The following is a 21,012-nucleotide window of genomic DNA, read 5'->3' on the forward strand; positions in this document are numbered from 1 at the left end:
ACAAAATTAATAAAATAAAAGTACCATCATGACATCACGTCATGGACCTCGTAGCTTTATGACATCGACTCTCCGTCCTTCTGGTTTCTGTAACAACTCTTTATTATTATTATTATAAATAATAATACAAAGACTTTTACTTTTTACTTTTATTTTATTACATTTAACTGAATCCAGTTATTCTGAACAGACCTGTCTGTCTGTCTGTCAGTGGCCAAATCCCAACGTTCTCCCTGAACCCTGAACCCTGGACCCTGAACCCTGAACCCTGGACCCTGAACCCTGAACCCTGGACCCTGAACCCTGGAGGACTCACTGACGTCAGCTGGTGAGTGGTTGAGTGTGAGAGGAGGACTAATGGTGTAAATATGAACGGGACAGCACTCTGCTGCAACGTATCACGTTACCATGACAACAACAAATAAGATGAATAACTGAGTATTTCATACGTTGTCCTCCTGATTTGAACGTCTTCAGGCTCTTTCCTCACTAGATGAGGTCATTTCATATCATCGATGACTAAATCAAATATTTGAATGAATGAATAAATAAATATCTGATTTAAAGTTTATTTTATGTTCCATCTTTAACCCTTAATGTTTCTGAGTAAATATAATAAGACAGCTGAACACACTGAGCCGTCCTCTTTGTTACCCCGTGTTTAACGTCACGTTGCAATGACTTGTGGGTAATTCCCTTAGGCTAAGGGTTCATAAAGGGCTCAACATGTCAGAGAGCCTCAAACACTCGATGATGTGACAGTGGGACAGAACTAGACCCTCACGGACTTCGCGGGAGTGCGCCTCAAAGTCTGTGAGTCCGTAAGGGGGACGTTGGGATTTGGCCTGTGTGTTGCTCTGACAAACAGGAAGTGACATCACGGTGCTACAGCTTCCTGTAGAGGTAAACAGATCCTCCGTGGTCTCTTCCCTCCTCCCCCCTTGTCTCCTGGGCTCTGAACCAGCTCTCCACCTGGGTGACGGTCTCGCGGGTCCACAGGCTCTGGTCCTCCATGGTCCTCAGCTCCTCCTCCAGAGAGGCCCTGTAGTCCTGGTTCTCTGGACTGTGTCTACACGTCATGCACACCAGACCTCCTGTAGGGGGGGCTCAGTTAGACTGGGACCTTCATCCTCATGACCTTCATCATCATCATCATCACATCAGTACCTGGTTTACACAAGACCCACAACCGTCTGAGGACCTGGACCCCGACGTTGTCCACGCTCAGAGCTCCACACATCACGACCAGATCACATGACCCTGAGGAGGAAGATTAAGATCATTAATATCTATGGGGAGACCCTCTAGACCTGTAGACCTGTAGACCTCCAGACCTATAGACCCTCTAGACCTGGTCCATGAGATCCTAAAGCACTCGTGTCAAACTCAAGGCTCATTTGTGGCCCATGAGCTTCAAAGGTGTATGATTGATTCATTCAAATTGAAGTCTCTGCTGCTTTACGGTGTACAGTGACCATGAACTACATCTCCCACAATGCATGTTGAGTTTGTGACCCGTGAAATGACGACATCCTGCCACTAGCAGCAGTATTTCCATATGAGTGTTTAACTGAAGTGATCGAGTTGAAAAAGATCGACAAATAATCCCAAAATGTCCACTAAGAGAAACACTGATGCAGAGTGAAGAACATGTGATGAAGGAGAACCCGGTCTGTGTTCTGTGTTCTGAGGCCGTGATGAAGGAGAACCCGGTCTGTGTTCTGTGTTCTGAGGCCGTGATGAAGGAGAACCCGGTCTGTGTTCTGAGGCAGTGATGAAGGAGAACCCGGTCTGTGTTCTGAGGCCGTGATGAAGGAGAACCCGGTCTGTCTTCTGTGTTCTGAGGCCGTGATGAAGGAGAACCCGGTCTGTGTTCTGTGTTCTGAGGCAGACTGCAATCGTAGCAGGATGTATTTAGAAAGCTACAGCCCAAAATGATGCAGCTGTGAAAGCTTTGTTGTGTCTGAGGAAAGTGTTCTCAGAGGGTGAAGTGAAGGTGAGAGCAGGTGAACTCTGACCACGAACAGACTCTTAAAAGAAACACCATCAGTTCAGGAACGAGCAGACAATCTGACAACACAGCGAGCTGAGAGACGAGCAGGTACTTGTCTTCCTTCAGCCTCCTGGATCGTCTCCATCCATAATATAAATACATATATATGTATCTATGTATATATATATATATATATATATATATATATATATATATATGTATATATATATACATAGTATATATATATATATATATGTACATCTATGTATATATGTACATCCATCCACCAGATGTCCTCACACTCTCCCTCCTGTCCCAGTCACCTGACTCTCTCATTCTCCTGCTCACCTATTTACACTTTCCCTCATCAGTCCTGCAGCATCAAACCCACACATTACACTCATTCACTGTCACCTGAACCTGAACCTGAACCTGAACACGGACCTGAACCCGAACCCGGACCTGCTTTCTTGAAACGTGTTCCTGTGTTCTTGTGTTCTGTTCACCGTGCAGCTCATGTTCCGGGCCACTCAACCGCCAATCGCTTTCTGGTTTCTCAATCCAGAAGTTCAGAAGATCGGCCCTCTTGCAGACATTCATCCAACACCTGGAATCGATGAATCGTTTGGGGGGATTATTAAATTGACTAACAGTCAATTTAATAATCCAAGAGTTCCATCAACGATATCTCATCTCCCTCAACCTCCTAGTTTTACTGGTCAGCTTGTAAGATTTTCCACTACTTCTAAATCCAGATGATCAAAACCTTCCAACTTCACTTCCTCAGATCTTAGGGTTCTCAGCCTCATCCATCACTTAGACCCACGCCATCCTCTTTTCATCTTAGAGTCTGGATACATGGTTACTCGATTCTGGTTCCATCAGCCACGTTCCCTACTCCTGTAATGGCATCTCAGAGCACTCAATACAATCATGAGCCGCTGGTCCTCCCAAGCCTACCTCCAATACATCCGCTCAGATCTTAAAGATCTTAAAGATCCAAACTCTGCTCACTCTAGTCTCAAGTAACTGGGGTTTTTTGGAAGTTTAGTGTTGATTCCTCATTCACTGCAGCAAGTGAACACACAGATTGTTTCTGTTCAGAGAAACTACTTGACAGTCGTTGTCACTGAGAGGAGAAATGGAGCAGAAAGGAGTTCATCTGGACCAGGAGACCTTCTCTTGTTCCATCTGTCTGGATCTACTGAAGGATCCGGTGGCTATTCCCTGTGGACACAGCTACTGCATGAACTGTATTAAAACCCAGTTTATGTAGCAGCCGCTTACAAGAACATCATCAGAGATGGAGACTCAGATGAATGTATGTTTGGATTCAATGACAAATCTTGGGCGTTGGATTGTTACAGTGATAGTTATGAGTTTCAGTACAACAAAGTCCAAACTCCCGTCTCAGGTCCTCAGTCCTCCAGAGTAGGAGTGTACCTGGATCACAGAGCAGGTATTCTGTCCTTCTACAGCGTCTCTGAAACCATGACTCTCCTCCACAGAGTCCAGACCGCATTCACTCAGCCTCTCTATGCTGGACTTTATCTTCCGTATTTTGATGGAGACTCTGCTGAGTTGTGTGAAGTGAAATAGACAGAAGTCCTTTCAGGGTTGAACTCTGTGTTTGAACTCAACTCATTTTGTCTCCATGTTTGTTGGTGACAGCTGATTGTGGTGGTGTTTCTTCACTGCACAGAGATCAGCTGTCAGTCAAACATTGTGGGCGGTACTTTGACATCTTGTCATGAGTTGTTCTGTAAATGTTTGAGTTTCTTTAGGTGGAGCTCCTTCCTGGTTCTGTTCAGTCATGGAGGCTCTCACTGCTCATGATGATGTTTGTTTACCTGAAGTGACATTTCTCTGCATGAACATTTAAACTTCTCTGAGCTCTAAATGTCTGATGAATATTAGTATTGATGTATTAGTATGTTGTCGTTTCTCTTCCACTGCATGGGTCTTAAGAGAGGAAGCAGCAGACCTCCTTTATCCTCCACACTTTGTTCTCTTTGTGGACATTTGTAAAGAATCTATGGTCACATTGATTTGTTTGTTCAAACCAAATGTTGTTGTTGTTGTTGTTGTTGTGGTGAGGTATTGTAGAAGTGTAATGATCCTGATCATAATCAATAAGGAGATCTTTCATTCTTCTCTTTTACATGCTGACATTCTGCTCAAACTAACTGATTGTGTGGATGAAGTGAATGTGAACATGAAATCATTGAACAAGAGTCATTGAACAGACTTTACTGAAGCTTCACATGATGAATAAACCAACATGAACAAAGTCTTTTCTTCTCCTCTTCATTCCAGGGTTTCACACCAAGCTGATGGACTAAATGTCACACTAATATCAAGTCCTTAAAGATTACTTTCTATCTAAAATATTTACTCGTTTGATCAAAATGTCCACTAGATGTCTCCAGCAGACACGTTATTTGTTCCTGAACTTAAAGAAGTCTCATTTTAGGTTTTAAACTTTTATATTACTTGACTTATCGTTGTCTGTGGTCTATCTAGACCCACACTACCCTGTTCTGCGGTCCATGGAGACCCTACTCTATCCTTTGCTTTGGTTAACGTGACCTCTCTCAACTCTGGTTTAAGTCATGAAAGTGTTTTTCAGAAAGTGCATTTTTGAAGCAGCACATGCACAGCAGGTATGTGTGCATCAAACGATTCCTTTGAGCTGAGGGAAGAAGGTTTACAGGTGTATGTGTTCATGCAGCAAATGTTTACTGTAATCAAAACCATCCGTCATTAGTTGGTTGTCTGTCCTCTACCAGTCTGTTTCTGCTACATCTGTCACAGGTTCTCACCACAGTTATGTTCATCTCCACTGTGACTCAGAGTTAAAGTAACAACTTGTGTTTGATAGCTGTCTTTGTTATTTTCTTTAAAAGTTTAATCTTTGATAGAGTAATGTGGGTTTCTTAACCCTAAATTAAAAGGATTTATGTTATAATAACAGAAATGTGCTTAAATATATTTTTACATTTATATTACTGCATGTACAATATTTTTACACTTGAATAAACAATAATCAAATGCAGAGACAGTTATTCAGTTATAATGCTTTGTAGCCCAAGGCAGTAAAACTGCCTTGGGCTACAAAGCCACACTGAATATAATCCATCAGGCTTAATATTTCTTTAAACACCTGAAAGTTTGACGCGCTTCTCCTCACACAGCGCTGCCAACACTTGCGCAAAAAATACATCAAAACGTGCGGCCTGATCGGGAATGGTGTGCAATGACTTTTCTCAGAGATTCGCCCAGCGGTTTTCCCGAAAATCTAAAAAAACTGAGCAAAATTTCCCCATTGACTTGAATGGGGTTTTGTCGTGAAGAGAGCTAAAAAAAACCCACTTAACTTTGGACCCATATTGACCACCCATACATTAACGTAGAAAAATTATTTAAAGTTTAAAACGTAGACAAAATGATGCCCTTTATTGAGCCAAATGGACATTTTGATAGCTAGCACAGATTTCATGAAGTCACAGATTAAGTTTCAGGAACATTTTGGGTCCGTTTCAGATTTTATAATGAGTGTGTATTGCACGGAATGTTCAGCTCTAGAGTGATGACATCACGGTCAGAGTGGAGCGGAGCAGGAAAATATTCTGTGATTTTTCCAAACAAATTGCTCCCATTCCCACAATTTGTACCCTTTATACACCATTTTTGGCCAAAAAGCTTGGAAATGTTGTGCTGTCGCACACAGATGTCATTGGAATCCAACAGACTTACACATTTGGCTCAAAGAGCGGCAGAGCGACATGAACTCCAACCGACTGCTCCATTAGACTCCATGTTAAATCTCACCACTCATTTCTCAAAGAAAGCAGACGGTACCAGTTTTGTTTATTACGCTGGAGCTCACATTTTAACACCACAAACATAAAAACCACATCTAGGCGTTGGGCAGAATCTTATCTTTCTCAGACACTCAGACTCCTGCTTTTTGTTAAAAGGAGGCAGGAGTTTTGTTCAAAATCACCGTTTACTGTAACATTTCTTAATCAGTCTGCCTCTAACACCAGGTGCGTCATCACCAGGGCAACCAGTTACACACACACACACACACACACACACACACACAAGCCTGTCATTTAATATCCTCTGTGTATGTGTGTCAAACATTATGATTCTGTCTCCTCTCTCACCCACCCAGTCCCACCCTTTCAAAATAAAAGCCCCACAAATACAAGATTCAATCCAAGAGTATGAATCTAAAATGCAGAAACGAGAGAAGCGATATCTCAATCGAACCTCAACAATACTACCGGTAACATCAGTGTGTATATATATATTATGACGTCTTCGGGCAGTAGCAGCCACACTGTCAAAATTTCCTGTGGAATTTTCTAGTTTCTATATAATATGTTAGGAGTAGTACAGTTACAACCGTAGGACTGATTGTAACAGGTTTACCTTCAGGGACAGGAAGTGGTTCATCTCCCAGAAAGCACTGCTTCAGGTCCCGGTACAGCTCCTTCCTCTGAGCTTCCTTCAGCATCGCCTGGTTTCCGTCGACGCCCACAAAATGTCTGAACCCGTCTCGCTTCATCTGAGGGTCAAAACAACGGATTCAGGAAGACCGGAACCTCAGAGCCCGGATCACAGCCGGTTCTCCTCGTGGTTCTCACCTTCTCCGCCACCAGGCCGGTTCCACATGCCACGTCCAGAACAACCGCCGCCTCACGGTCGCCACAGAAACGGGACGAGACGCTTTCGGCCACATGACTCGACATGTTGTAACCCAGGACAACCAAGTCCTGTAGACCAGCGGGGGGGGGGGGGGGGGGGGGTAGACCATCATCGTCATCATCACTTTGACCTACACACACACACACACACACTCACACATAAACACACACACACAAACACACACACAAACACACACACGCGCACACACACAAAAACAAACAAACACACACACACACAAACACACACACACACACACACACACACACACACACACACACAAACAAACACACAAACAAACACACACACACACACACACACAAACAAACACACACATACACACACAAACATATACACACAAACACACACACACACACACATACACACACACACACACACACACACACACAAACACACACACCTGGTCATAATTGTGGGCCCAGGTGTCGTAGAACTCCATCTTTTCTCCAAATGAAGTCTTTCCACGAAGTGCTGACACGACTTCTTTCACAGATTCCATCGATCTTTGAGATGACGACATCTCTCCTGATGAAGAGGAAGAGGAGGAAGAAGAAGAGGAAGAAGAAAAGGAAGAAGTCATAATTCAGACTATAAGGTGTTTCTTATATTTAATGAATGTGTTGCATCTAATGAGTAGAGCTGCACAGAATAATTTAAACTATTAGTAGAATCACATGTTTCTGATTAAAGATACATGATTACAGATAGATGTATTCATTCAAACGAAAATATTCTGCTTTAACATTTGTTGCATTAACTAAAGAACAAAAACAGTTTGTTCTCCTTTATGAACGAGGCGGCTCAGCAGCAATCTAACAGAACCACAGATTATGTTTATACCATTCATTAAATATAATATAGTCTGAATTATGACTTCATATTTCTCTGACATCATAGTTTTGTCTGCTCCTTGTCTGTGATTGGTCAGATGATTAAACTGTGGTTACTTAAACCAGGATGTGTCTTATAATAATTATAACTAGAAAATGCATTTCCTGCTGAAAATACGTTGGAATGCTGAAAGCTGAAATGAATTGCAAAAACATTGCTGAAAATACAGAAATAAGAGAGTACCTGTCTGAAAAATGTTGAAGCCCGAAAGCATTTAAACTGCACTGCTGAAAACCCTTCTATTGAAACGTCTAACTATGGTGTCAGTAGCTGAAAATATGAGAAAGAAGAAGGCTTTGAAAGTTGAAGTTTAACAGGATTTGAAGATTTTCTCCATAGATATCTTATTCAAAACAAATTGCAAAAAGCTTAATAATTTAAAAATGTAAAGATTATAAATATGAAAAGTCATATCACCCTCTCCTGAAAGAGCTGAACATTTTGATATTTGAATGGTTTCTGTGGCTTAAACAATGTGTAGTAGTAGTGATATTTGTAGTAGTAGTAGAAGTTGTAGGTGTAGTAGAAGTATTGTTTAAAGTAGAAGTATTAGTAGCAATAGAGATATTTAAAGTAGTAGTAGAAGTTGTAGTTGTAGTAGAAGTATTATTAGTAGTAGAAGTATTAGTAATTCGAAGAAGTAGTAGAAGTAGTCGTAGTAATAGCTGTAGTATTGGTTGTTGTATTTAATATAACAGTAGTAGTAGTAGAAGAAGTAGTAGTATGAGTAACAGTAATGACAGTATTTGAAGTAGCAGTAATAGCAGTAGTAGAAATACTAGTAGCATTCATACTTTTAGCTGTAGTAGTATTAGTATTGGTAGTAGCATGAATAGTAGCAGTAGTAGTAGTAGTAGCAGTTGTAGTATAAGTAATAGTAGTACTGGTAGTATTAGCAGTAGTGGTAGTAATAATTGCAGTAGTAGTAGTGGTAATAGTTGCAACAACAAAAGTTGTAGTAGAAGTAGTATTAGTAGTATTAGTAGCAGTAGTAGTAATACTAGAAATATTAGCGGCAGTAGTAGTAGTTGTCGTAGTATTAGTAAGAGCATTAATTATTTCAACAAAAAAAGCCTCATTTTGAGCTTAATGTTTAAATACAGTTAATCCATGGGGCTTTTATTTTGAAAGGGTGGGGCTGGGTGGGTTAGACAGGAGGAGAGGAGACTGAATCATAATGTTAGATAAACACAAACAGGTTATTAAATGACAGGCTTCATCAAAAGCATTTCAGTTGGAATTCATTCGGTGGGGCTTGTACTTTAAAATGGTGTGTGTGTGTGTGTGTGTGTGTGTGTGTGAGTGTGTGGGGGGGTCCTCTAAAAGTCTCTAATACCTGAATGACTGTATAAGAGATACACACAAAGAGAGAGAGAGACACACAGAGAGATAGAGAGACACACAGAGAGAGAGAGACACACACAGAGAGATAGAGAGACACACAGAGAGATAGAGAGACACACAGAGAGATAGAGAGACACACAGAGAGATAGAGAGACACACAGAGAGAGAGACACACACAGAGAGATAGAGAGACACACAGAGAGAGAGATACACACGCAGAGAGAGAGATACACACACAGAGAGAGAGATACACATGCAGAGAGAGAGATACACACGCAGAGAGAGAGAGACACACAGAGAGATAGAGAGACACAGAGAGATAGAGAGACACACAGAGATAGAGAGACACGCAGAGAGAGAGAGATACACACGCAGAGAGAGAGAGACACACAGAGATAGAGAGACACGCAGAGAGAGAGAGATACACACGCAGAGAGAGAGAGAGAGACACACAGAGAGATAGAGAGACACGCAGAGAGAGAGAGATACACACGCAGAGAGAGAGAGACACACAGAGAGATAGAGAGACACACAGAGAGATAGAGAGACACACAGAGAGATAGAGAGACACACAGAGAAAGAGATACACACGCAGAGAGAGAGAGAGACACACAGAGAGATAGAGAGACACACAGAGAGAGAGATACACACGCAGAGAGAGAGAGACACAGAGAGATAGAGAGAGAGGCTTGTGTCTGTGAGTCTGTGTGTTTATAAACATCAGTAATTAGCTCAAGCACGAACACCTGTGAGCCTGGCTGCCTTTTCATGAGAAAAGACTGGGAAACACCTGTCAAACAAAACCCCAAAAACCCCATAACCATAGCCCCTATTGCTCCAATATTAATACTGGAGAGGGAGGATGACTTGAAGAACAGATCATGCAAAAATTGTGTCTGTAGTGTAAAAAAAAGTGGCTTCAATGGCGATTTAGAAATGGGGTACGGTTGTCTGTGTAAGACTTTTTTGAAGTACGTTTTAACATTGGGTCTATGGAGGAGAACGTTGGTTTTCCTCTCAAGTAAAGGCTTTTGTGCCAAATGTGTAAATCTGTGAGATTCCACAGTCATATGTCTACGACAAGGACAAGATTAGCTTCATTTCCATCCAAAAATTATGCATGTAGAGTGAAAATTGAGGAGTCAGTCGCAAAAGACAAATATTTTTTTCACAGGAATCTCAAGCTTCTCTTCACTCTAGCGATGACATCACGCACTCTAAGCTGCGCAATACACACCCATTATAAAAGCAGAAAAGGACTGAAAAACACATGAAAGCAAAATTGCTACAGCTCAAAAAGTATAAAAGATATCAAAATGATTATAACATACAATCATTGATCAGGGTTTTCTCAACATTTGAAAGTTCAAATGGTGTCTGTAGCTGAAAGTATGAGGAAGTAGAATGATCTGAAAGTTGAACAAGTTTAAGAGGATTTGAAAAGTTTCTCCATACATTCCAACAATAAGGAGAGAACTCACAACTTCAGGCGTTTTCCTCTCTGGTCCAAATGAACAAAGACACAAATCTCACAACGGTGAAAACAACAAAAGATCTGGATCAAGACTCAGAGATCCAGATTTGCAGAGTCCTCCAGTCTGACAGGAAGTGATCCCTAGATAAGGACAGCAGCTCTGACTCCTGATTGGCTGCTCGACACAGAGCCGCAGGCAGGAGTTTGTTAAACCGGTTCCTTCAACCAGGTGTTCCTCACCTGAAGTCTGAGAAAAACACGTCAGTAAAAGAGACCTTAAAGAAGGAAACAGAATCTCCTGATGGACTCTGAGCGGATAGTTTACACTCTGAAGGTAATCAGTCACATTATGATGCGTTCACTGAACTCAAACAGGTCTGGTGATGCGTTCACCGACCTCAAACAGGTCTGGTGATGCGTTCATTGACCTCAAACAGGTCTGGTGATGCGTTCACTGACCTCAAACAGGTCTGGTGATGCGTTCATTGACCTCAAACAGGTCTGGTGATGCGTTCACTGACCTCAAACAGGTCTAGTGTTGTGTTCACTAACCTCAAACAGGTCTGGGTCTAGTCCGGTCCAGTCTAGTCTGGTCCGGCCCGGTGTACCAGCTCACACCTGTCTGATTACATCACATTACATCACAGTCATTAAACAGACGCTTTTATCCAACGCGACTTACAGGAAGTGTGTTGAACATAAACATGGGTAGTCAAGAGAACTACTGTCACCAGATGTCATGAATGCATCTCGTTGCTCCTTGAACAACAAACGTGACATCATGTCTGTGGAGGTTATTTATTAGTAAACAAATATAATCCATGAAACATTATTTACATTATGAATGTTAGATTTTACAGTGAAAACATTTCCAGAATTAAAGTTGATAAATAATAAAATAATTATTAATCTACAGCAGGTTTGGTCTTAAAGCTCTCTGTAATATTAACAATAATAATAACATTATTAATAACAATAATATATAATAACAATAATAACACCAATAGTAATAACAATAATATATAATAATGATAATAACAACAACAACAACAACAATAATATATAATAATGATAATAACAACAACAACAATAATATTAACAATATATAATAACAACAATAATATATAATAACAATAATAACAATAATATTAACAATAATAATATATAATATATAATAATAATATAAAATAACACTAATAATGATAATAATGACAATAATATTGATGAGGCTCTGTAACACCAGAAGACAATCTAATATCAGGTTAAAATTTACCCAGAAATCCGAGCAAAGAGTCCCGATGAAGAACTAGACCACTTTGTCTGACCCACAACCTGAACCAGGACCTGGTCTGCTCCTCATCAGCAGAGGAATCTAAATCACTCAATCAACGAGGTCCCAAATCTAAAAACATCCTGAAAACTCAGAAGATTATTAAGAAGTTTGGACCCAGAAATTGAAGTCTGACAAAACAACAACAACAACAACAACAGAAAAACAGCAACAGAGAAACATCTTGTGATGAATGAAGACCAGAAACCTCCTCTGTGCGTCCTCTCAGACCAAGTTTAAACTACCTTAGCTGCTAAGCTAATGACTACCAAGCTAACCAGCCGGAAAAACATATGCTGCGTTCAAGACAACTCGAAAACTTCAGACCTCCTACGAGAAAAGAAGGATGCTGAACTGTATTGAGTTCAAATAATACTGAATAATAGTTTCAATAAGTCGCGGTTGGCGGTTAGCAAGCTGTCGCTGTTGAGGAGAGATTTCACTCTGACGGAGGAGACAAACAAACGTCTACTGAGTTTATGACCCCCCCAGGTATCAGCAGCAGGTGTGCTCAGATGAGTTGCACCTGTAGCCACGCCCCCCTCTCCAGTGATGTCACCGGGTCCTGGAGTACACCTGTCCATCACAGCAGGAGATGAGAGGTGAAGCTGCTCTGGTCCTTTAGAGACGTGAAGAGAAAGTTCAAGGTCAGTGTGTCCGCCGCCACCACCTCCATCGTCAGAGGTGCAGTTGCATTGTGGGTAGTGTAAGTTTAGCTGTAGAAGAAGAGTTTTGTCACACTTTGAAGCTGCTGGACTTGGTTCCTCTTCTTCGCTTGTTTGCCGGCGTCGTTGCCTGAGGTCGTGACATCACAGGTGACCTGGGGACCAGGCTCAGCCTGGTGGTCTGCGGCGGCGGCGGCGGTACGGTCCTCTGCGTCAGTGTCAGCGGCGTCTCTCGTACCGCGGCCACCCTGACGGTGTTCCTCCCGTAGAGCCTCCTCTCGTACTGCAGCAGCTGCTCCCAGAAGCCGGCGTTGAGCCTGACGTAAGGCCGGCTCTCCTGGACCCAGCGGTGCGCCTGGCGGAGCGTCACCGCTCTGAACCGCATCAGGTACGCCATCACCAGCGCCGGCGACCGGCTCATGCCGACAGCGCAGTGCACCAGGGTGCCCCCCCCGCGGTTTGCGTGGATACGCTCGGCCACCCGGTCGAAGTGGTCTCCTAGACGGGCGCTGGGCAGGTCGGCGACGGGGACCCGAACACACTCCACGCCGCGGTAGGACGGGCTGGCGTGGCTCAGAGTAGCGTTCACGATCAGAGTGATGTTCTTCTGGGTCACCAGGGCGGCGTTCAGGGGGGCGTCGGCTCCACCGAGGAACAAAGTGGGCGTGACCTGAGACACCGCCATGACACCTGTGAGGAGACGCGTGACTGTTAGTACTCATTACTGCAGAGAAGTACAAATACATCACTGTAAGTATACTGTTAGCATAAAAGTACTAATACCACACTGTAAGAGTACTCTGTTAGTGTAAAGATATTAATACCACACTGTAAGAGTACTCTGTTAGTGTAAAGATATTAATACCACACTGTAAGAGTACTCTGTTAGCGTAAAGGTACTAATACCACACTGTAAGAGTACTCTGTTAGCGTAAAGGTACTAATACCACACTGTAAGAGTACTCTGTTAGCGTAAAGGTACTAATACCACACTGTAAGAGTACTCTGTTAGCGTAAAAGTACTAATACCACACTGTAAGAGTACTCTGTTAGTGTAAAGGTACTAATACCACACTGTAAGAGTACTCTGTTAGTGTAAAGGTACTAATACCACACTGTAAGAGTACTCTGTTAGTGTAAAGATATTAATACCACACTGTAAGAGTACTCTGTTAGCGTAAAAGTACTAATACCACACTGTAAGAGTACTCTGTTAGCATAAAGGTAGTAAAACCACACTGTAAGAGTACTCTGTTAGCATAAAAGTACTAATACCACACTGTAAGAGTACTCTGTTAGCATAAAGGTAGTAAAACCACACTGTAAGAGTACTCTGTTAGCATAAAAGTACTAATACCACACTGTAAGAGTACTCTGTTAGTGTAAAGGTACTAATACCACACTGTAAGATTACTCTGTTAGTGTAAAGATATTAATACCACACTGTAAGAGTACTCTGTTAGCGTAAAAGTACTAATACCACACTGTAAGAGTACAATGTTAGCATAAAGGTAGTAAAACCACACTGTAAGAGTACTCTGTTAGCGTAAAAGTACTAATACCACACTGTAAGAATACTGTGAAGTCTGAAGAAGAGCTTTGATAAAGTTAAGCTTGTGCTAGGCTTTTATTGTGAAACTATTTGACACTGAAACAGGAAGTTCTTCCTGTTTAAATTTAAGCTTCCAGCTGATTTCTTCTCTTCTTCTGTTGTTCAGAGGATCTTTGTCTCTTTGATCAGAGTTTAGTTAGAACATCTAGTGAACTAAAGAACATCTTAAACTAAAGAACATCTAGTGAACTAAAGAACATCTAGTAAACTAAAAAACTAAAGAACCTCTAGTGAACTAAAGAACATCTAGTAAACTAAAGAACCTCTAGTGAACTAAAGAACATCTAGTAAACTAAACATCTAGTGAACTAAAGAACATCTAGTGAACTAAACATCTAGTGAACTAAAGAACTAAAGAACCTCTAGTGAACTAAACATCTAGTGAACTAAAGAACCTCTAGTGAACTAAAGAACCTCTTGTGAACTAAAGAACATCTAGTGAACTAAAGAACCTCTAGTGAACTAAAGAACATCTAGTGAACTAAACATCTAGTGAACTAAAGAACAAAAGAACCTCTTGTGAACTAATGAATTAAAGAACATCCAGTGAACTAAAGAACATCTAGTGAACTAAAGAACGTCTAGTAAACTAAACATCTAGTGAACTAAAGAACATCTAGTAAACTAAACATTTAGTGAACTAAAGAACATCTAGTGAACTAAACATCTAGTGAACTAAAGAACCTTCTGTGAACTAAAGAACATCTAGTGAACTAAAGAACATCTAGTGAACTGAAGAACATCTAGTGAACTAAAGAACCTTCTGTGAACTAAAGAACATCTAGTGAACTGAAGAACATCTAGTGAACTGAAGAACATCTAGTGAACTAAAGAACCTCTTGTGAACTAAAGAACATCTAGTAAACTAAACATCTAGTGAACTAAAGAACCTCTAGCAAACTAAACATCTAGTGAACTGAAGAACATCTGTCAATGAAGACTACGCTAGCAGTTTCCCTCCACTTCCAGCCTTTGTGCTAAGCTAGGCTAGCCTCACCCTGGACCCGTCTGTGAAGATGTTTTAATGTGTTTTACCTGCTGCTGGTCCTTCAGTTTAGGTTGTGTCTCCGTCTGGTCGCTGCTGTGAATGAACACACACACACACACACACACACACACACACACACACACACACACACACACACACAGAGAGAGAGAGAGAGAGAGAGAGAGAGAGAGAGAGAGAGAGAGAGAGAGAGAGAGAGAGAGAGAGAGAGAGAGAGAGAGAGAGAGAGAGAGAGAGAGAGAGAGAGAGAGAGAGAGAGAGACCGTAGAAGGCCGGTGGAGTCGGTGGACCAGCCAATAACCTGAAGGGTTACTTTTAGTCTGACAGCTGAGAACTGGTCCTGAAGTCATGTGACTTTGAACCAAAATAGAACCAAACAAGAAGCTCCGTCAGCTTTCTATAAACACTTATTAATTACTGACTATTAACTAAATTCTTCAACAGAAGTCAGATTAATTATGGATTGTAAAATGTGACAATATATTATATATTATCATTGAGATTAAATGTGTGTAATGAGTTTTAAAATGTGGAGGTTTCAGATTTTGCTCTTCTATTTAAATAAAACTAAAAATGATAATAACTGAAAGTCTAAAAGCGTCGTTACGGTTTCTGAAGTTCTGGTTCTGGTCTTGTGACGGACTGAGGACCAATCAGAGTCCAGGACAGGTGAGAGAGTATGACATCATGTATTAGTATCATGTGGTTTATGCATTTATTATTTTATTCTTCTGTGTTTACTTGTTTTTATTCTTAATTATTTGTATATGTTGTTTATTCACATTCATTTGGAGGAAGGTTCACTGTTGATTAATAAACGTTCATAAAGATGACCGGTAGAGGGCAGCAGAGGGAAACCGGAAGTTTAGAAGAAAAACAAGAAGAAGAAGAAGAAGAAGTCGTCCATCTTGCTAACAGTTAGCCTGTTAGCTTCCTCCGTTATGGCGGAACTAAACCGACAGCTCCAGGAGTATTTGGCCCAGTCCAAAGGTGGCGGCTCCAGAACCACGTCCCAGTCCAGCTCCAGCACCACAGTGAACCTAGACGACCCGGACCCGGTCTCGGGGAGCTGGTTCGGGCGGTGGTCTAGTCCGTGGTCCGGAGGAGGTCCGTCCGGCAGCCAGAGCTCCGGAGGAAACAGCGGGTTTTCTTGGCCGTGGTCGTCCGAGCCGGACCCCTGTCTGCCGGGCATGAGTCGTCGTCAGCGGCTCGTGGTCTCCTTGGTGTTCGCGTCGTTCTCCGCGCTGTGCTTCGGCCTCTCCGCGCTCTACGCGCCGCTGCTGCTGCTCTACGCACGCAAGTTCGCGCTGCTCTGGTCGCTCGGTTCGCTGTTCGCCATCGCGGCAGCGGCGGTGCTTCGTGGGCCCAGCCGACTCTTCGCCGGCCTGTCCACCTCCCCCGGACCCGCCGTGTACCTGTGCGCCCTCGTGGGGACCCTGTACGCGGCGCTGAGCCTCCACAGCACCGCGCTGACCGCGCTGGGAGCCGCGGTGCAGGTCGCGGTCATCGTCGGCCACGTGGTGTCGCTGCTGCCCGGAGGAAGCGCGGGGATCCGCTTCATGGGGGGGATGGCGGCGTCGGCCATCAAGAGGACCGTGACCGGGAAAACCATGCCTATCTGAGCGGGAAAACCACGCCGATGTGACCTGGGACGAGCGTCACACGGTCACGTGATGTCTGTTCTGATCACTGAGCTACAGACAGACCTACAGACTGCTGCTCAGAGGACCAAATAATAAAGTTATGTTTGAACTTTCCATGAATAAAGTCACTTTAATAAAATAATAAACTCTGGTTTCATCTGTGACACAGTACTGAGTACTACTGAGTGTGTACTCTGAGTATTATATTTATTCAGATAGTACACTGAATACCCCCCGCCCCCATGTGACGATGAGTTGAAGTGTGAATCTTTATTGTCCACCTCAGTGAAAACACAAAAACATAGAAATCTTTTACAAAAAAGCAACAAGACGAAGTGACTCTGAAATAAAAGAGACGATGATTCTCTACAATATTTTACATTAAAACGTTCTGTTTGCTGCTCCGTCAGTACGGACCAATCAGGAGCCAGCGTCCCTCACAGCAGCAGAGATCTGAATGTGTCACATGACCAAAAGTTTGTCTGAAGGTTCCTCAGGATCTGGACTCAGGTCTGTGAGGCAGCAGAGGGTCATGGGAGTTTGTTTTTTCCTTCAGGACTACCGGCCCCGGCTGCCCCCCCTCGGTGGTCCTCTGGGTGCTGGTCCTCCCCTCCTGGGGACCGGTCCAGGTCCTCCGGGACCCCAGCCTCCTCGTCCACCTCGACCAGACGGGCCGTAGCCCCCGTCCTCCCTCTGGGGGGGGCGGCCTGCAGGTGAAACCAGACCACAAGGCTTCAGATCTTTGTTTGTTAAACCAACGATGGTGTGATTGTGATATTTGTGCTGCTGACTCACCTCCGTCGGCTCCCGGGGACTCTCGCTCTCGGGGGTCTCCGGTTCCCGGACCGTCCTGCCAAGGACGCTTCCGGGGGGGCAGAGACGCCATGTCCATCCCCTGAAGGGAGGAGGAGCGCTCGCGACCCGCCGGAGACGACCCATCATGCATCTGCTGCTGACCGTCCCGATAGCTATCGTGACCTACAAGACAGGAAGGCAAGGAGACCACCGCCACAATAAGAGTCTGCATAGAAATAATATTTTGTAAGATTGAGACAAAGAAATGTTGGTTCACAAAACCATCACGTTGTTTTTTGTTTATCAATCATGAGATTTCATTTTTAATAAGCTCTTAAAAAAACAGAGGGCTGATGGGAATTGTAGTCCATCCTTTGAACCTTTAAAAGAGATTCTTATATTCCTGGAAAACCTTAAAAAGTCCAGGAACAGTTTTCCAGGAGGGAAAGTGCGTAATACGAGACGTCTCGGGACCAGGAGACACATGGAACCAGAAGCTCTCACCTCCTCTGGGTGGACCTCCTCCTCGAGGCGGCCTCCCTCGGCCCCCGTTGTCCCAGCCTCTGCCCATCTCCTCGGGGCCGTCGAAGCCCTCCTCCTGGCTGCCGTACTCGTCGGAGTAACCTCGAGCTCCGGGCCGGCCGGGGCCTCCTCCTCTGAACCTGAAACAACCAGTGAGTCCAGTTCATGTCTAGTCCAGACCTCTGGGGGTCTGCAGGTTTTTAGTGTATCAGGCTGCTCACCTCTCGTCTCTCCGTCCTCTGAACTCTCCTCCGGTGAACCTCTCCTCGGGGCCCCAGTTCCCTACGTTCCCCCCCCCTCCTCCTCCGCCTCCTCCTCTGTGTCCTCCCCCCCGGTGTCCTCCCCCTCCTCCACCCTGGTATCCTGGTCCAGGTCCTGGTCTCCAGCCCTCCTCTCCTCTGCCATGGAAGTCCTGGCCTCCATCAAAGTCCTGCGGTCCACGTCGACCCTGCTGGTTGTCTCCCCAGTAAGTACTGGAGCCCTGGTCCGGTCCCCCTGGTCCCTGTCGGTCTGAAGGGCCCATGTGGTGGTTGGGCGGCGGTCCCCGAGGGTCTGAGAAGAGTCAACAGTGGTCATGGACAAGGTGGACAAGATGGACATGAGACAATGAGAAAAACAGAACAAATAGCTCAGGACCTACAATGGAACTGAACTGGATGAGTGACTTTTAGTTTCTGTGGTCTTACCTTTGTTGTTGGGCCCCTGCTGCCCCATCCCATGCATCATAGGCCCCGAGTTCTGAAAGACCAGATGACATTTACACAATGCTCTTTGATACGGGCCCTTTAAAAACTAGTCAGACATCAACTTACCTGGTGCTGCATGTATGGGGGTCCCTGCATGTTTCCATGGGGCCCCTGCATGTTACCTTGGGGCCCCTGCATGTTTCCATGGGGTCCTTGCATGTTACCTGGGGGCCCCTGCATATTTCCTGGAGGCCCATGCAACCCTCCCGGGGGTCCCTGCATGTTGCCCATCCCATAGTTGTTTGGTGCGTTGCCATGTGTCCTGGGTGGGGGCCCCATCATCCCACCCTGTGGACCCATCATGTTCCCCTGAGGTTGCATCATGCCCCCCTGAGGGGGAGGACCCTGAGGATCCCTTGGACCCATTCCTCGAGGAGGGGGGCCCATCATCCCACCATGGGGCCCCTGCATCCCTCTGGGTCCCATACCATGAGGCCCTTGGGGGCCCATATTTCTGGGCGGGCCTGGGTGTCTCTGCATGTCTGGTGGTCCCATCATGCCCTGAGGGGGCCCCTGGTGAGACTGCGGTCCAGAAGGTGGCCCCATCTGTCCAGGGGGCATGAAAGGAGGCTGCATGCCTCCGGGGCCCATTGGAGGCCCCATGTTGTTGGGCATCTGCTGAGGAGGCATGTTTGGGGGAAAGCCCTGCTGGCTGGGAGGCATTGGGCCCCCAGGACCTCCGGGGCCCCCAGGGAAGGGGGGCATAGGGCCCTGTCCCTGCGGGGGGCCCATGTTCCCGTCTGTGTTCATCTGGTTCATCCGGTCCATCTTCATTTGCTGCAGCGAGAACCAAAGAGTTTAAAATGAGACTTTGAGGAGCACGTAGAACATCTAACAGATGAAGAGCTGCTCACCTCCAGCAGCATCGGGTTGGTGTACTGCAGAGCCGCCATCTCCTGCTCCATCTCTGACTGAGTTTTCTTTTTGCCGTCCACTTTCTGCTCCACCTTTCGGTCTTTGGACATCTCTCCGCCAGGCGGCATCATGGGCACTTTGTTCTCTGCCCAGGCCTGAAGACAAGGCGAAGGAGTCCACAGTCAACAACACCAACATGGTTTCTACTGTTTCTAACCAACAGCTTCATAATAAACTCAGCAGAAGGTCGTTTACCTGTTGGAACTGGGCTGGGATTGGTTTGGCATACGGTACTTTCTTCTGCGGGACCTTCTTGGAGTCTTTACCCATGACCTCGTCCATGCCCCAGTCAAGACCAGGGATGGACATCTCCACCTCAGGAGCCGCCTCTTTACCTGGAGACAACAGTTGCATCTCAGTTACGCTCAAGATAAACCCGATATAAACCAGAATCATACCCGAGACACGCCCGATACATGCCAGAGATACGCCCGATACATGCCAGAGATACGCCCGATACATACCCGAGATACGCCCGATACATACCCGAGATACGCCCGATACATACCCGAGATACGCCCGATACATACCCGAGATACGCCCGATACATACCCGAGATACGCCCGATACATACCCGAGATACGCCCGATACATACCCGAGATACACCCGATACATACCCGAGTCATACCCGAGATATGCCCAGGATATATCAGATTGAGCCTGAGACACAGCTGAGGAGAATCTTTTGAGGACTTAAACAAGACATTTGCAGCTACGTTTGAACAAATCATGCGGAGAGGTTTTAGCCCAGGGATAGGAGTCGGTCTTCGATGACATTCAAGGTGGAGTAAACTTCATGGGGGCCCAACATTGACCCCTGTGGGACACCTTTTGTCATCAAACTAAGACGACGTGAAACCTACTGCTCTGCTCCAGCTCCATGGCGGCCTTGAGCTGCTCGGGGATCCCCATACCAGGGATGGAGGCCACGCTGTTCAGGTCCACGTCGTCTGAAACACAAACACAGAACCCGTCAGCAGCTGTGATAAAAATAATCACATCTCAAACCCTTCAGAGTGTGTTCAGTCCTCCCGCTGCTCAGGACTCACCGTACTCCATGCCGTCCTCTGACATCCCCGGCAGCAGGTTCAGGTTGTACCGATCTCTCATCTTATCACCTGGTCGGTTCCTCGTCCAGAACTTACTGAAACATAAAGAGAACAAAACAGAAAGATTAAGACACAAAGAAATCTACTCCATCGACATCCAATCAGGGACTAATGAGCTTCTCTAAGTAGTATAAATACACACACACACACACACACACACACACACACACAGTATAAATATACAGTATATACAGTATGTACCTGGTGTGGTCGTTGGAGCCGGAGCACAGGA

General features: G+C 44.7%; 4 protein-coding genes across 4 annotated transcripts in view; 1 reads left to right on the forward strand and 3 right to left on the reverse strand.

The window, feature by feature from the left end:
* Nucleotides 1-134: 134 nt before the first annotated feature.
* Nucleotides 135-10,559, reverse strand: LOC137884407 (methyltransferase-like protein 27). The gene is made up of 6 exons (XM_068726197.1): nt 10,444-10,559; nt 7,128-7,252; nt 6,649-6,777; nt 6,434-6,569; nt 1,168-1,260; nt 135-1,094 (listed from the first exon to the last, which is right to left on the reverse strand). Exons 2-6 carry the CDS (start codon nt 7,245-7,247, stop codon nt 886-888), a joined length of 687 nt encoding a protein of 228 aa, XP_068582298.1. The 5' UTR covers nt 7,248-7,252; nt 10,444-10,559; the 3' UTR covers nt 135-885.
* Nucleotides 10,560-11,654: 1,095 nt separating this feature from the next.
* On the reverse strand, nt 11,655-15,158 carry si:ch1073-184j22.2 (dual specificity protein phosphatase 18). Its single transcript, XM_068726161.1, has 3 exons — nt 15,079-15,158; nt 12,508-13,121; nt 11,655-12,385 (listed from the first exon to the last, which is right to left on the reverse strand). Exons 2-3 carry the CDS (start codon nt 13,114-13,116, stop codon nt 12,350-12,352), a joined length of 645 nt encoding a protein of 214 aa, XP_068582262.1. The 5' UTR covers nt 13,117-13,121; nt 15,079-15,158; the 3' UTR covers nt 11,655-12,349.
* Nucleotides 15,159-15,940: 782 nt separating this feature from the next.
* sft2d3 (SFT2 domain containing 3) lies at nt 15,941-16,921 on the forward strand. The gene has a single exon (XM_068726160.1). The coding sequence runs from the start codon at nt 15,991-15,993 to the stop codon at nt 16,669-16,671; it is 681 nt and encodes a 226-aa protein (XP_068582261.1). The 5' UTR covers nt 15,941-15,990; the 3' UTR covers nt 16,672-16,921.
* A 26-nt stretch (nt 16,922-16,947) lies between these two features.
* Nucleotides 16,948-21,012, reverse strand: part of wdr33 (WD repeat domain 33) — a 7,180-nt gene continuing 3,115 nt past the window's right edge. Inside the window, exons 5-15 of the mRNA XM_068726159.1 lie at nt 20,982-21,012; nt 20,721-20,815; nt 20,535-20,621; nt 19,866-20,005; nt 19,610-19,765; nt 18,822-19,532; nt 18,696-18,747; nt 18,231-18,561; nt 17,992-18,149; nt 17,488-17,670; nt 16,948-17,399 (exon numbers count right to left, since the gene is read on the reverse strand). The exon at nt 20,982-21,012 is cut by the window's right edge and continues 80 nt beyond it. Of these exons, the coding sequence (XP_068582260.1) occupies nt 17,251-17,399; nt 17,488-17,670; nt 17,992-18,149; nt 18,231-18,561; nt 18,696-18,747; nt 18,822-19,532; nt 19,610-19,765; nt 19,866-20,005; nt 20,535-20,621; nt 20,721-20,815; nt 20,982-21,012 (2,093 nt within the window). The 3' untranslated portion in view covers nt 16,948-17,250. The remainder of the gene's footprint in view (nt 17,400-17,487; nt 17,671-17,991; nt 18,150-18,230; nt 18,562-18,695; nt 18,748-18,821; nt 19,533-19,609; nt 19,766-19,865; nt 20,006-20,534; nt 20,622-20,720; nt 20,816-20,981) is intronic.

Source organism: Cebidichthys violaceus, unplaced genomic scaffold (genome assembly GCF_023349555.1).
Source record: "Cebidichthys violaceus isolate CVI_PGR_0920_01 unplaced genomic scaffold, fCebVio1.0.p SCAF_38, whole genome shotgun sequence".
NCBI lineage: Eukaryota > Metazoa > Chordata > Actinopteri > Perciformes > Stichaeidae > Cebidichthys > Cebidichthys violaceus.